Here is a 14,986-nt window from a genome sequence, read left to right on the forward strand (position 1 = left end):
CACCCATGCAGACCCATTACCATCTCTATACTTTAGAGTTAAACACACAGACACACACACTCATAAAATACAGTGATATCGTTCGTGCAGTTCTGCGGTGCTGTCTTTCCGCGAAGTTCAACTAGGCAGATACCCCAGACCTGTCAGAGCAATTACCAAGACATCTCTACTAAGGCTCATACACTACATGCAGACTTTTCACAGAAACAAGTACAGCACCAAAGAGCTGATTCTCTTGTGCTAGTTTATTAATCTCCAAACATGGGTGGGGAGCGTCTAGTGAGTTTGAAACAGGCGAAAATCCATTTCATAAATGCAAAAAAGCAACTCAAGAATACAAAAACATCACTTGGAAACAAAAAAAAATTCTAGTATAGAACAAAATAAATTGATAGTAAACAAACATGTCCTTCAGGGTGGTCCTTTCCAGTTGTCGGGTCATGGTCAGGTTAAAGGAAACACACAGATGCTACACGTCATCGCTGAAAAGCATTATGGCGACCATCAAAGAGAGTAAATGTGGAATCTTGTGGTTTCCAAGATAAATTGACGAATGCTAGTTTTTTTTTTTGTAATAGACCAATGTCAAGTATCATTACTGCTTGAAACAGGCAGCTTAGCTGGATGAGTTACAAAGACAAATGCACTTGGATAAAGTTAACAAGCAGCTATCAGGAGACCACATTCTGTCAGAGACCATGTCACGTAGACAAATTTTGAGGTGAGCAAGCTAACGTCCAAGAAGCTGCAACCTCTTTCACAAGCATAATTTGTTAAGGAGCCTTGTTGCTGCTGTGGAGTTGCTAGAACCAGAAAAATACAACTCTTCTTAAGTGTCCGTTTGTCTGTTGCAGAGCGGATTACTGATGTGAACAAAATATTGAAGGATTTTCCAGTTCTTTTTCTTTGGCCTGTGATGAAACAACAGACAAATACTGCTCAAGTAGCCATGTCTGTTTGCAACTTCTCTGCAGAGATTAATACCATGGAGGAATGTCAAAACCAGCTGAGAAGCAACATCATCACTACCATCTGACATCAGACGCAAGGCTGTACTTTTTATCTTCGGTTTATCGTTTGCATCTTTGGTATGATTCAGCAACACCTTGACTACTGTCCCTGCAGTCCATATCCAAATCTAACCCCCAAAGGATATCATAAAAAATGGAATGGCCCATAATAGGAAAAAGGTTTCTCCACCCCGACTCCAACATTTGATTTCTTTTGTTGTCTTGATTAATATTTATCATACCATTATGTCACTGAACTAACGTCTGTCATTCAACCACCTTAAAAATCTAAAAGATTACTTCTCACACACTGGCTGCACATCAGAGCTGAAGTGTTGCGGCAGAAACTTGGTGGTTTCAGTTCCTTTTTCTAAAGAAATAAATACACCTCTGTTTTTAGATTTTTTAGAAATTACTTCATAGTCAGTGTGTAGTTTTTGTTTCGGTCCCAAAATGAGTTTAACAGGATTAATACTAGAAAAATGACTAGCTGAATCAGAAATAACTTTGAAGACATGGCGTGGGTTCTGTCTTCTGTCGGTGTGTTTTTTTTCCCAGAAAACTATTGTAGTGACATAGTCTGACTTCAGATAGCGTTTCTGCAATCTGACTAAAAAGTCGTTTTTTGTAATGAAAATGAGTTTGTACCACTTGTGATTGTCTGTAAACCTTAATGTGATCTAATAAAGTATGTACATTCTCATTTCTCTCTTGTCTCCGGTCATCGCTGTGTGGATGTGTACAGTATGTTGAGAACCAGTGTTATGAGTAGCAGGGACTTTTCATACTCCGTAAATCCTCCCTGAATAAATAAATCTTTCAAAAATGTAGTTGTGTTGTAAAAGGCAAATATTTCACCTAAGGTCGGCGTGAGTTTACATTCCTACCTGGATTCATTTTATATGGTTATGTCTGTGTTATCTCTACTCAGCAGAATCAAAACAATTTTTTGGTACGCCCCTCCCACTGCACATGGGCCTTTTTTTGGGCATTAGTCCCAGGAGGATGGTCAGATGTAAAGCCTCTTCACTGACTCGGTCGGGCAGGGATTGCTGAATGATTGATGCATGTCTGGAGCAGATAGTGGGCGACAGGCGGCGTGCTGCTGTGTTGGGATCCTCCCCCTGCTGATGAGGAAGATTCATGCAGCCGGTGTGAATGTCAGCTTCTGTGTTTATTCTCAGGGGAGTAAAGTGGTGGAGTAGCTCTCTCCTCTCTCTTTCTGACAGTTGAGGCTCAGTGGTTATGACGATGGAGCCACTTCACCCTCGACACACTGTTTACGTTTCCACCTGGGGGTGTTTGTTATTTTACATCTGCCTCTGTCTGCCAAGGTCTTATCATGATTGATTCATCCCTAGCTGTGCCCCTTTTAAACATTTTCAGGTCCACCACTTTATTAAAACATTCTTCTTACTTGTTACTCCTCTTAAGATTGGCTCAGGAGTTTTTAAATTCCTGAGCGATTTTTAAATCATCACACATCAGGATATAATACAGGATATGATTAAGATTTTTGCTTCAGAGGGGGCGGACGCATGTCACCTCTCCGACATGATCTCATGAGGTAGGTGCAGACTAAACAAACACGATGGAGACTGGCGTAGTGCGACTTCTTGCTCTATCAGTAATAAAGCTTTGTAGTTATAAAAAAGGAAAGCAGTAGAAGAAACTTGTCTGTTCATCTCACTTGAACAGTATTTTCTTTCATGGTCACCATTTCAAAAATGATATGGAGCATCTGACAGTGTTGCTAGCAATGTAAAAAGTTAACTGTTTTTTTTTTTTGGTAGACCAGAAAAGGCCGGGGGCCCAGCAGACAATGTTTTAAATGGAAGCCACCATGCTTCCCACCCATAATGTCCACAATGGTGTCTGGCCAGTGTGCTTGCGAATGTTTGGGATTCGTATGAGGCTCCAGATGAGATGAAGATCATGGGAGGGAAGCCAAGAATCCTGCAGATGCATGTGCCAAACCTTTTCAGTGATTCGTCTGTGAGTTTGTGAAACGAGTCTTGTTTTCTAGACTTAACCTGGCCTAAGATAATCAATAACAGATTGGGGACTTCATTTTGAATTGTTTGCATGGTTTGTAAGAAACACATTTTACTTTTTCCCCTGTTAGCACTGATTAATTATAGTCATATTGAATGGATCTAACTAACAGGCAGATTCACTCACGCTTTCATAACTCATACAGAAGATTCCAAAACTTCCTAAATGTATTTTTACCAGACCATTTACGATGGCGTTGTGAAAATCCGATAAATGTTCTTTACTGGAATGTTTTGCACCTGATGCTGAACACTCCGCAATATGTATTTCTGTTGTGGCTTTGTTTGTGTGTGTTGCAGCGTGTGAGCAATAATCCAGGTGAGATTTAAGAACTCCGCCCAAGATTTAGATAAAAACAACAGCTTCAGCACATGTCAGGAAGAGTTGGGAAGAGATTTTGAAATGGAACCCCTCCCAATGTTCTTCCCGTAGGGCTTTTCATCCATCAGCTGATGTATGAAATAAAGGAGGAGTTAATTTTTTTCACCCTTTTCTTTTTTATATTTTATATTTTGAAGAAGATTCAATGTCATGTGGTTAAATGTCAAACACTGGCTGTCCCTGCCCTCATTGTGTGTGTGTGTGTGTGTGTGTGTGTGTGTGTGTGTGTGTGTGTGTGTGTGTGTGTGTGTGTGTGTGTGTGTGTGTGTGTGTGTGTGTGTGTGTGTGTGTGTGTGTGTGTGTGTGTGTGTGTGTGTGTGTGTGTGTGTGTGTGTGTGTGTGTGTGTGTGTGTGTGTGTGTGTGTGTGTGTGTGTGTGTGTGTGTGCGCGCGCGCGCGCGCGCAGAGGGTCAGGTCATGACTTTTGTGTTTTTCTGCCTCCTCCTAATCCTGTTGATGTGTATCATGTAGAGCTGAAACAGTCAGTCGCTTGATTTACAAACAAAATTAATCTGTAATGGTTTTGTTAATGAATAAATCACTTAAGTTATTTCCCATGATGGACCCAACTTCTCACATATGAGGATTTGATGCTTTTCTTTGTCTTAGATGATAGTAATATGAATATATTTTTGAAAAATATTGTCTCGTGTTGAGTCTAAATATATAAAGGACTTGGTCATTAACCACGTCTTTTCTCCTGTTCGTGATGAACACGAGTTGCACTTTGTCGTTGCACCTTGTCGTTGCAGTGTGGCTGCTGATTCACTGTTGGTCTCTGTCCCATTTCCACCTCCTCCTTTCTCTATCTGCTTATTTGTCTGTTGTGTGCTTCAACCCCGTGGCCCTCTCAGCTGTGACTCGTCTGTGTCTCCCCTCCCTCTCTTCCTGTCCCCATGCTGCTCTGTCTTTGTTTGCCTCTTCTATCGTCCTCTCCCTCTCCGCTCCTCAATAACCACTTCTCTTTTCCTTGAGCATGACTGGACGAACTGGCTTCTGCTCCCGCCAGTGTGTTTTGTTTTGTGTCCACTCTCTATTTGTGGGCTTCACAAAGTGTCCACTATTCAGCGTTGCTCCCTCTCTCCGTCTCTGTGCCATGTACTGTATGTAGTCACTAATACTGACGAGGGTAGGAAATGGGTTTCCCTGCAGGTTTCTCTTTTCAGCAAATGGATTCAAAGTTACCCATGTGGCAGTGAAAGACATCTAAAAAGACACAGGAAATGATGTGCAAGTGTGTAGATCATGAGACAGTTTGCAGACTCATGCCTCATGCTCATATACTGTATATGCTTGTGTGTGTGTGTGTGTGTGTGTGTGTGTGTGTGTGTGTGTGTGTGTGTGTGTGTGTGTGTGTGTGTGTGTGTGTGTGTGTGTGTGTGTGTGTGTGTGTGTGTGTGTGTGTGTGTGTGTGTGTGTGTGTGTGTGTGAGAGAGAGAGTCAGTCAGTCAGTCAGTCAGTCAGTCAGTCAGTCAGTCAGTCAGAGAAACCTGATGGTTTTACAGCATGTTCTGCTATAGATTCAAATTCTGCCTCTTGAGAACACGACAAAATGGATTGTGAAATGGCTGGAGTGCGACACGCCCTCTACAATAACACAGGCCTCAGTCAGAAAAGGGCTGAGCTCTGTGGCCATGTCCTCGTGTTTCACTGTGTGTGTGTGTTTGCGTGTTCACGTACTTTTTTTTGTCCGAGTCATGCATGCATAACCACGCCTTTCCGTGACCTTTGTGTGGACACTGTCTCTGTCCTGAGGGGTCATTATCACTCAGTAGGAAAACTCCAGGCATCATCACCACAGTGTCCTCACACACACACACACACACACACACACTTATACACAAAACTGCACGTTACCCGTGTTTCTGTCTCGTCATTCTCCGTCCAGCCTGGGCTCCTCGACGCTGGTCACACAGTCCGATTGAATTAAGTTCACTTGGCGCTGTTATGTATTGAATTAGCTCGTCATTACTTCCCTAGACACCGCTGCTGAATGTTCCTCCCTGGGCTGGTTCACTAGCCAGCTGCGCAGGATGAGTCACTCCTGCCTTTTGTGCTGTCGCCATCTTTGAAGAGCTACATGAGGTCAGCGATGATAGGATGAAGTTAAGCATTGTTGCTCTTTTTAACTGATGAGTTCAGCTCATTGAAAAGTTGTAAATCTTAAGTAAAGTGTCAGCCTCACATCTTTGTATGGTTTGTCTTTAAACAACTAGTGTAGTGCCTCTATACTGCATAGAGAAAGTGTGTCAGGACACAGTCTGACTACATCTGCTGCTGTGAACACATCAACTGTATTATACATGTCGTGTTGGAGGCGACAGCAGACATGTTCCCACCAATTGGACAAATTACACATCTGAAGATTGCTGGACTGAGCCACTGGACAACCAACTGCATCATTTAGAGCATAGATAGTGTTGGGTTTCTTTTTGTTCTGGTTTTATTGCTGTGTCACCCCACGTGTACAGCCACAGCCCTGAAGTCAGAGTCAGGCGTGGTTGCAAATAGTAGTAGATTTCTCTGTAAAAAAATTAAAAATTAATTAATTTTATCTCAACATGAACTTTTTTAAGGATATATATTTAAAATAATTTATAAACAAAAGTGATATTATTCATGCATTCTTAATGTTAATTCTTCAAGTTAATCCTTAGAACACTGGACTGCCAAACAGCCTAGTTAGAGCTTCAATTCTGTCCAATCATCATTTAAACGCTCTATCTTTTTGAATCCAGACATACCATAGGAGTTGGGGGTGGGTCTGACTGAGAGCGTATCGACTGTGCGGCCATCTACACCTGCAACCATTCACCGATTGGACGGTACTAGCTGTCAATCACGCTGTATCCAAGCTGCAATGCTTACTGCTTTATCATTGATTTGACTTTAAATGGGGCCATGATTTACACAATTAACATCATGCTGTATTGATGAAGACTTCACACTAGCGATTGAGATCAAAACCCCCTCAGGAAAAGTTTACTGACGTTATAAATCAAGTGAGAAGTAAAGTGGACAGGAATGAAGCAACATTCATTCACAAGAGTTTGAGTGGGTTTCAGTGTCGTTTCACAAATAAAAGGCGCAGTCACTCTTCAAAATACACCAAGCACCAACTATATAGTTCGTGAGGAGTTTGTTTTGGATCTCTGCTTGAAGTCAGAACCTGGAAAAGAAGAGGTAATAAGAGCACAGCAGAAGAACTCAAACAACCTCTCTCCTGTTCAGTTACACAATCAGTTCAACATCTGACACTCACTTGGCAGTGAGACTGTAACTGTGTTGGAGAAAAGCAACAATCCTCACCACGCTGATACTACCCTACCTCTTTTAAGAAACAGCAGTCTCTCCCCCGGTGACTGATGCTGCAAGTTTAAGCAAACATGTCTTCAGTGTTTCTTACAGTGGCAGGTGTGGGTCACATGCACACTCGTACACAGAAGAGCTGCAGGTGGTGGGTGGAGACGAACAGGTTTATCGGTGTCATGTTTAAGTGACTGCAGTAAGCCTTTTCACTTCATCTTCCTCAGTCAGAAAAATTATACTGGGAGTTATATTAAAGTTTGCCAGGGAGCCAGTAAATTAACAGTTTTAAACAGACATGCTAATTAAAATACATTATGATCCATTATTTGAGTTTTCACACATGTGCCAAAGAATGGTTATCGATAATTAGCTGTAAAGCTCTAATATAGAGAAACAGCTGCCATGGACTCACAGTTTATAAGTTACAGGGGTCTGATCACTGTTTAGATCAGTCTGTTTTTATGTTTTATGTTTGAGAGAGAGACAGAGATGAGTCAGTGTCATGTGGACAAACCACAAAATGACAGTAAAATGAGGGACACCATTAGTCTGCTCCTTGTGCCCAAATTCGTCTGCTGCCGCAAGAAAATACAAACAGTCACTGTTTTACCAAAGCTTAAAGTCGTCAGTGGCCATGGCCCTTGACGACTGTGACTGATCTGCTTTATGTTTAAATGACATAACTGTTCTATATTCTCTTTTATTCACTCAACCAATTTCGTGCACAAGCATAAAAGTTTGGTCTTCAAAGTCATCTAGTGAAAACAAGTCTGTCTTTTAACAACCAGAAAGGGTGTTTCATCATGAAAGACCGGTCATGTCTTGTGCTCCTCTCATTGGTGGTGGTGTCACCGACCACTCCTTCATCAGCAGAGCTGACATCTCCCTGCTGACGTTAGTCACATCAGTAGTTGGAGCAGTAGCACAAGGCTAGCTGCTACCTCCTTCTCTTCCTGCTCTTCTTATAGCGCAAGACCCCTGTTGAAGCAGCATCACTTCTTTCTTAGTTTCTCTTCCACCCTCTATCTCAATGATTAAGTATGTGGTGATTATAATAATTTTGTGTATGATGAAAAAGCCCCCCTTTATACTGTCCTTTAAAGGGACTTGCAAATGAACTTGTAAGATGTGTGTTGTTATTGTGCAGCGTATCAAGGGGCCTCACACTTCATGCTCATCTACCAGTTTGGAGGATGACGTCTGAGGCGAGATATTAGGACATTAACTCCACCCACCACCGCTGCTTATGATTGTAATTCAATCCAAAAGTCTTTCTATAGGGGAAGGGGAATCACCACTGGGATTTGTATATGTGGAGCCCAAAGGAAATAAGAAGTCAAGCGGGCAACAGAAATGCATCCCAACGTTACTCTCTGGCTTTGATCCAGTACTTAGAAAAGCATCCTTCCCATGTTTCCGCCCTCAAGATTTTATCACTGACCCAAGTGAGTGCAAATTCAAAAAAAAAGCTCAAATGTCACAAATTCACTTCAAGTCAGATCTGTTTAATAGGCGACCATTGGCAGCTTAGGAAGACTTGATATCATACAGGCTTATTGCCACAGATCTGAGGGTGATTTACTGAACCTTCTAGAGAGAGGATGTGTTCTTGATGTGCGGCGTCTCTCCCTCTCTCTGTCTCTCGCCCTCCACTGACAGCAGCAAAATCGCAGAGGAAACAGGAAAGGCCTGAGAAGCTTGGTGTTAGGACGGATATCCTCTTTCGGAGGCGTTCCCCCTCCTCCATGACTTAACTCTCCCTCTTTTTATCTCTTTTTTTATGGTCCCCCCGACCCGTTTTGCTCAGTGTGGCATTAACTGTTTGGTCAAGCTCAGGAGCAAACCAAAGATTTCTCTTCCTCTGTCATTTTTTGGGGGGAATACAATCTGAGTGAACTATGTGTTGGCATGGCGACGAGGAGGATGAGGACAGCTCGGAGGTGAAGTGTTATTGACTTGTTTGTTTGATTTGTGTGTTCCTGTAATAGTGGCTGTGTGGCTGTGATTTCTCATGATTGACGCGCTCTGGCTCCTATTGTGTTCCTGATTGTGTTTCCAGATCTCACTCTGATTTCTACAAACACACAAAAAGTTGTTACAAGTTGTTTTACAACTGAAGAAAGAGTGGAGCCCATTTGTGTGCTGGTCCTTAAAGTGTGGAAAATGTGTTTTTTAAGTTCAGACCTTCAGCAGTTCTCACACCGTACAGAAGAAGCCGGTCGTGAGAAAAGAGGACAATGGACGGCACAGGTCATGGGACAGATTTCTCTGTAATGTTTGTGTACAGTATTGAGTTTTGGCCCATTGGGCAGGAAGACTTTCCTGAAAATGGCTTCTCTCGTGGCGCTTCAGTAACTCTAAAGCTCTTTTTCTAGAAATGTTGGATACTGCAGATTTGTTTTGAAATATTATAAACACGATTTTGTCATCCCCGGCTGCTCCTGTTATGTCTCTTTTCTCTTCCTGATGCTTCATTATTTTTTTTTAGATGTTTCCTTTTAACCCAACTTTGCCCTTTTTCCTTTACCACCGATCAGTATCCACGCTCCCTGTCTGACTTTTTCCTCCCGTTACTGCCTTATCCTTCTCAACATCTCTTCCTCTTGTGTCTGGCATACTATCAACACCTCGTCTTACCAAGCTCATTGTTGTCAATTAAGGCTTGTCTTTTTTATGACAAAGATTTTGATTGCCCTGTGAAGAAGCAGAGTATTGTTTTCACCCCCGTCTGTCTATGAATTTTTGGGAGAGTATCTCCAGATGATTTACTTTTGGAGCGGGTGGGTCAAAGGACAAGGTCAACAACAAATATATGGTCAGAAATAAAAACAATGTTCCAGGATATCTTGTATTGATCTGAAAATGACCACCCATGTATATATGATGTCTTATGATAAGTGATGTCATAAAGGAGAAAGACTGTAGACACAACCTATAGTTTATGCAAACTTTTGCAACCAATAACAGTAGTGACACGATCTACAGCCTTTAATATGAATCAATCATTCATCATCATAAGATATAAATTACATTGTTATGAAATGGCATTATTGCAATATTATTACAATATTACAGCATTGCCTGATCAGTGTATATAGAGCATCTCACCTCCGATGCTTTCCATTCTGTTTATAATCACTTTGACTAACATCTCTTCGTCCTCCCTGTTCCTTGTTTTCCCCCTCCCTTTCTCCTTCTCCGTCCACCTCTCCAGAGTGACCCAGGCGGGCTGTCGGTCCTGGAGCAGCTCGGTCTGGACCAGAACTCCGATTTCTCAGACTCCAGTGTCCAGCAACTCCTGGACGAGCAGCGCGAAATGATCCGCAGGGAGATACGCAAGGAGCTGAAGATCAAGGAAGGAGCTGAGAACCTGCGCAGGGCGACAACTGACAAGAGGAATGCTCAACAGGTCAGCCGCTGTTATCCTTAGATTCTCTTGGGATCCTTATTTCTTTTTCGTCTCAAACCAAACAAACGTGACCAGAACTTTTAAACAACTTTCCTGCTCATACTAGAAGATCTGAAGTATCATGGGGGAACGTCAGGGATTTGTCAAGAAGACAATTGACCAGAATGAAAGTTCAAAATAGTTTCCAACAAAACTGGGAAACCCAGTTGTTCATTCTTTCCACCTTAAAGTTGGAAAGTCACAGACTTTTACATCGGTGCCACTGCAGGAAACCAGCTTTCATCTGGAACAGTGGCTGGTGAATCAGATGCTGGTATGTGAGGAACTTATCCTGTTTGTCTTGACAGAAAGTTGGGACTCTCTGAAAGTTTTTTTTAAATCCTCAGATGAGCAATGTTTCAATTCGGCTCACTGAGCATAAATTTCCACATTATGAGTTGGGTATATTCCCACAGCGCTCTGCCTCATAATCACACAGGTTCACATGTTTACTCCCTGCCAGGCTCTGTTTGTTGTTTCTCACAGGCCATTTTAGGTAGTAAGGGAGGAATTTATGTCAGTTTCTTTTTTTGTCAGCAAATTATCCCAAAAAAGTATTTCCTCATTGCTGCCTGCAGTCTGGAATGTCATTTTAACATTGAAGAGAATTTAAGATTAACGTTTGGATTTTTATACTTGGCATAGTTTTATATTTTTGATAAAAGGCTTTACCCAGACACTCTGAAGATATGTTGGCAATAACACTATCATTTCATCATGTAATTTCATCATCAAGATTGTTTGAAGGTTAAGCACAATAGTTTATTCACATATCATTGTACCTGTTTGGTTCAAGTGAGTGGACACAGAAACATTGTGTAATAGCTTCACTCACTGCTCAACAAATTTCCCAACAGCATTTTTATTAATTCAGAACGTTTTAAATATGGCCTAGGCTACTTGGCAGCTTCTGCTTGCAGAACTACATTATGTCTAATTTGAAAGCCAACATCAAGATAGGAAGAATTGTTAGATCACTGGGAAGATTAAATATATCTGTTGGTATTCCAAGAAAAAAACTGAAAAAAGCGTTGTGTGTTCTTGTAGAAGCTCTCTTGCTTCTCATTATGTTGTTATCTTGTTTGTCTTATGGATGTCCACATGTTGTGCTCGGCTGGTACCCTGATGTTTTCATGAAGAAAAAATAGATGCAGTGTTGCTATTTAATATCCCTTACAAAAAAAAAAAAAAAACGTTTTTATTTTGTCTACAGGTGGACAGTCAGCTCCGATCTTCGAACCGCAAGCTGGACAACCTGCACGCTCAGCTGCAGGAACTCGATGCTCACATTGTGGTAAAGGGAGGTGAAGAGAATAAAGGTATGTGTGTTAACATCTACCATGTCTTTTCATTTCCTTGTCTCTGACATAACAAAAGAAGTTTCACGTTTGTGATCAGAACTGCTTTGTGACAAAGCCTTTTCCTTCCCTCCACAGATGAGTGTCCTCAGTCTCCTGGGGCAGAGAGCCGAACATCAGCCCACAAGGATCGCATCGCCGCCCTGGAGAGACAGCTGAACATCGAGGTCAAAGTCAAACAGGGGGTGGAGAACATGATTCCCATCTACGCCAACGGATGCACCAAGGTACAGGGCATCGACTGTGTCCTTCCACACACATAGAGTACACACACCTGAACACAGCAGGTGTGTGTCTGTTTACCCTTCATGTGATCCACAACCTTTCAGTCTGCTGACTCAGATGTTTATCTCTAAGTGCAAATAACCAGTGGCACAATTTCCCCTCACCCCTATTTATGCGGCATCTGTTCCACCTTCCCACTTCACCTTGCTTTCACGTCTCCACTTCCCTTTGTGTTTCACAGCTTAGAGGCCTTAAAGAGGTATATGAGGCCTGGTCAATGAACCAGCATGAGAGAAACGCAAACACTTCTCTCGTAACATCACATCACTGTCTAATTAAGACAAAGTCACAATAGTTACTCTATCATTCAAATACGTTTTTCTAGAATATTGACGTATGTTGTTTTTTTTAAGGTTAACATCCCCATCATTTGATTTACTTATTGTTTGGTTCCTGTTTCAATCAGGATAAGAAGATGCTGCAGACGGCCCAGCAGATGCTGCAGGACAGTAAGACTAAAATCGACATCATCCGCATGCAAATCCGCAAGGCCGTGCAGGCCACAGAGCACAGTGACGACACACAGAGTAAGTTTGAGTGACTGGCTTAATGAGTGTATACATAAGTATAGCTGATGCGTAAGTTGTAATGTTGTACCAGTATTGTTAAACACAATTGTGACCATTGATTTGCACAATAAGGGTGACTCTACATGGTGGTTGGTAAATGTTGGAGTTAATGTTAAAGTATACATATATATAGAGATGTATATTATTTTGTGTGTGTGTCAGTGTGTGTTATTCAAGGCCTGTGAAATGGCTCACCTGGCACTTAACCACAATCAGTCAAATCCACACATCTGTGAGGACAACAAAAAAACCAGCAGCTGAAAAGTGTCTTTCACACACAAACACACACACACACACACACACACACACACACACACACACACTGTATGATTATTGTGCAACGTGTAGAAGTAGAGCAGCCACATTGTCTCGGCAGGTTGTTGCTTGTTATCAACATGTGTACGTTTGTTCATGTGTATGTGACAGTTTTGTTGCAATTGAACAGAATATGCAAAGGGCACACTCAAGTTTCTTACACTGGTCAAATATACAATCAAACAAACAATGTGATTTCTAGTTATCTTCTTTCCGACTCACGTGCCATGTTGTGGCAGAGCTCTCATTCTCATTTAAGTGCAGGTGAATGAGTTTCCTATAGGGCAGTGAACGCTGTGGACCACTATGGCCCCTCTGCTATGGAAACACTGATGACGTTCACAAGAGCTGGGAGGTTTCTGTTTAAGGCAGCAAGGGAACTGGGCGAGAGAAGTGGTAGAGAAGTAAATCTGATTTTACAGATGGTGTGTTCCCTCTGGGGCCATGCTGCTCATGTCAGACTGTCGGAGGTGATGGCTGTGAGGAAAGTGGGCGACTCTTAAGGCCAAGAAGATAATGGCTACTTGGAAGGGTTATTTAAGGGCCTTTTAAGGCTATACTTAAGCTCTCTGTGTGTTGTAACTTTATAAAAATAGTATTAAAGATGTTAATAACCAGCGAGAGCAGCAATTCTTTTGTAGTTATAGGGAAAGTCCACAGATTTTACACATCATAAAGCTGTCTATTCTGTTTATAATGTTTTTGGGAATACTACTGCACGTGAAAACCGTTGTTTCAAGATATTTGATAAACTGCCTCAAGTGAGTCGCCATCAGTTGGGCCGGAAGAGTGCAAAAATCCTGGGGAGTGGAGTTGGAACCAAGTGGTAACCCACAGTGACGTCACGCATTGGTTTGTGAGCTGCTGTTTTAAAGGCTTGAGTTTAGCATTTTGGTCAGCGCCATCTTGGTTTTTTGAAACCAGAAGTCACCATATTTGGAGGAGAGGGGGGTCGGACTAACTGAGACCTGCACCAATTGGACAGTACTAGCCGTCAAACACACGGTAACCACACCCCATAGATACCGTGATTTATTATCTATCTAGCTATTTTAATGTTGTATTGAATAAGACTTTAAACCAGCGATTGATATAATAAAATGTTTTTTACTGGCATTAATAATCATGTGAGAAATAGGGTAATTCACTTCAATTTGAAATCAGTGGAGTGGCCCTCTGCTGGTCCTTTCAGAGAATAAAGGTTTTAGGCATTTCCGCTTTGGCTTCTCTTTCTAGACCCAGTGACTACGTCCATTTTTATATACAGTCTATAGTTGGTACAAAGGATTTAGCTAAGAAGACCTCTGTAGCCCTCCTTGAGGCGTGTGGTTCCAGGCAACCTAAACCACACACCTTAATCTCCAAGCAAACTTTTAGCTGCATTGCGGGTAAAGATGTAGGTGTGTTCGGTGCCTTTGACAAGAAGAAATAATGTGTGCAATAAAAACAAGGATATCTCTGGCTCTGTAGCTTGTCCATCATTGGTCTGATGTTATAAGTGGAATGCTTTAAGTGGAATGCTTTTGTAATAGAGTTTAGTTCTTTACAATCTTAACTTTCTCTCAGTAGGTACTGTATTGCTGTATTAACCTCAACATAAGTCTCTTGACTTCAATACATAAATTCATACGCTGTGCCAATGTCCCACATAGTCTTTGTATCTTTCTTGGTAATTCACTCTCTCCTTTTAACTACACACACACACACACACACACACACACACACACACACACACACACACACACACACACACACACAAGCACACGCACACACACAGGGTTGTGTGTATAGTGTACACAGACAGACAGTCTCCAGGCACCACACCCGGTGGAGGGGTCATCTAGCAGGGTCTGAGATCCAGGCAGAGCACCTTATTAGGAGATAAAAGCATCCATATCCATCTCCACCCCTGCCCCCCTCTTTTCTTTTCTTTCTCCTCCTGTCTCATGCAGCGCTCTGAACAGCTCATAAGTCATAAAAGTCCATTTTAATCGCGCCTCCGTGTCCCTTTGTCCTTCCTCTTCACTAACCCGACATTTGAAAGTCAAATGCACCTTTTTTGAATACCGTTCGTCCTATTTTCCTTTACCTTATCTCATGACTCCTCTCTCCCTCTCCATGTATCTGTGTGCTCCATTGCGTCTGTGAGGGGCTGCTACCGTACCACTGAGCTTTTTTCCTTTTGACTGAACGTGTCAAATCTGCTTTAATCTACTTAATTTGTAACCAGGTCTTTTCACTTAAGTGGTGAAATGAG

General features: G+C 42.0%; 1 protein-coding gene across 3 annotated transcripts in view; it reads left to right on the top strand.

Annotated features, from left to right (window-relative positions):
- Window positions 1–14,986, top strand: part of pkn1a (protein kinase N1a) — a 40,068-nt gene that overhangs the window by 13,562 nt on the left and 11,520 nt on the right. For 2 of the 3 annotated variants that reach the window (XM_035636003.1, XM_035636005.1), the window contains exons 1-5: window positions 8,554–8,694; window positions 9,969–10,163; window positions 11,416–11,521; window positions 11,639–11,787; window positions 12,252–12,372. In XM_035636003.1, the coding sequence (XP_035491896.1) occupies window positions 8,653–8,694; window positions 9,969–10,163; window positions 11,416–11,521; window positions 11,639–11,787; window positions 12,252–12,372 (613 nt within the window). In that variant the 5' untranslated portion in view covers window positions 8,554–8,652. Of the gene's footprint in view, window positions 1–8,553; window positions 8,695–9,968; window positions 10,164–11,415; window positions 11,522–11,638; window positions 11,788–12,251; window positions 12,373–14,986 lie in introns of those variants that run through there. The other variant, XM_035636004.2, reaches the window with a different exon arrangement.

The sequence above is a fragment of the Scophthalmus maximus genome, chromosome 8, assembly GCF_022379125.1.
Source record: "Scophthalmus maximus strain ysfricsl-2021 chromosome 8, ASM2237912v1, whole genome shotgun sequence".
Taxonomy (NCBI): Eukaryota; Metazoa; Chordata; class Actinopteri; order Pleuronectiformes; family Scophthalmidae; genus Scophthalmus; species Scophthalmus maximus.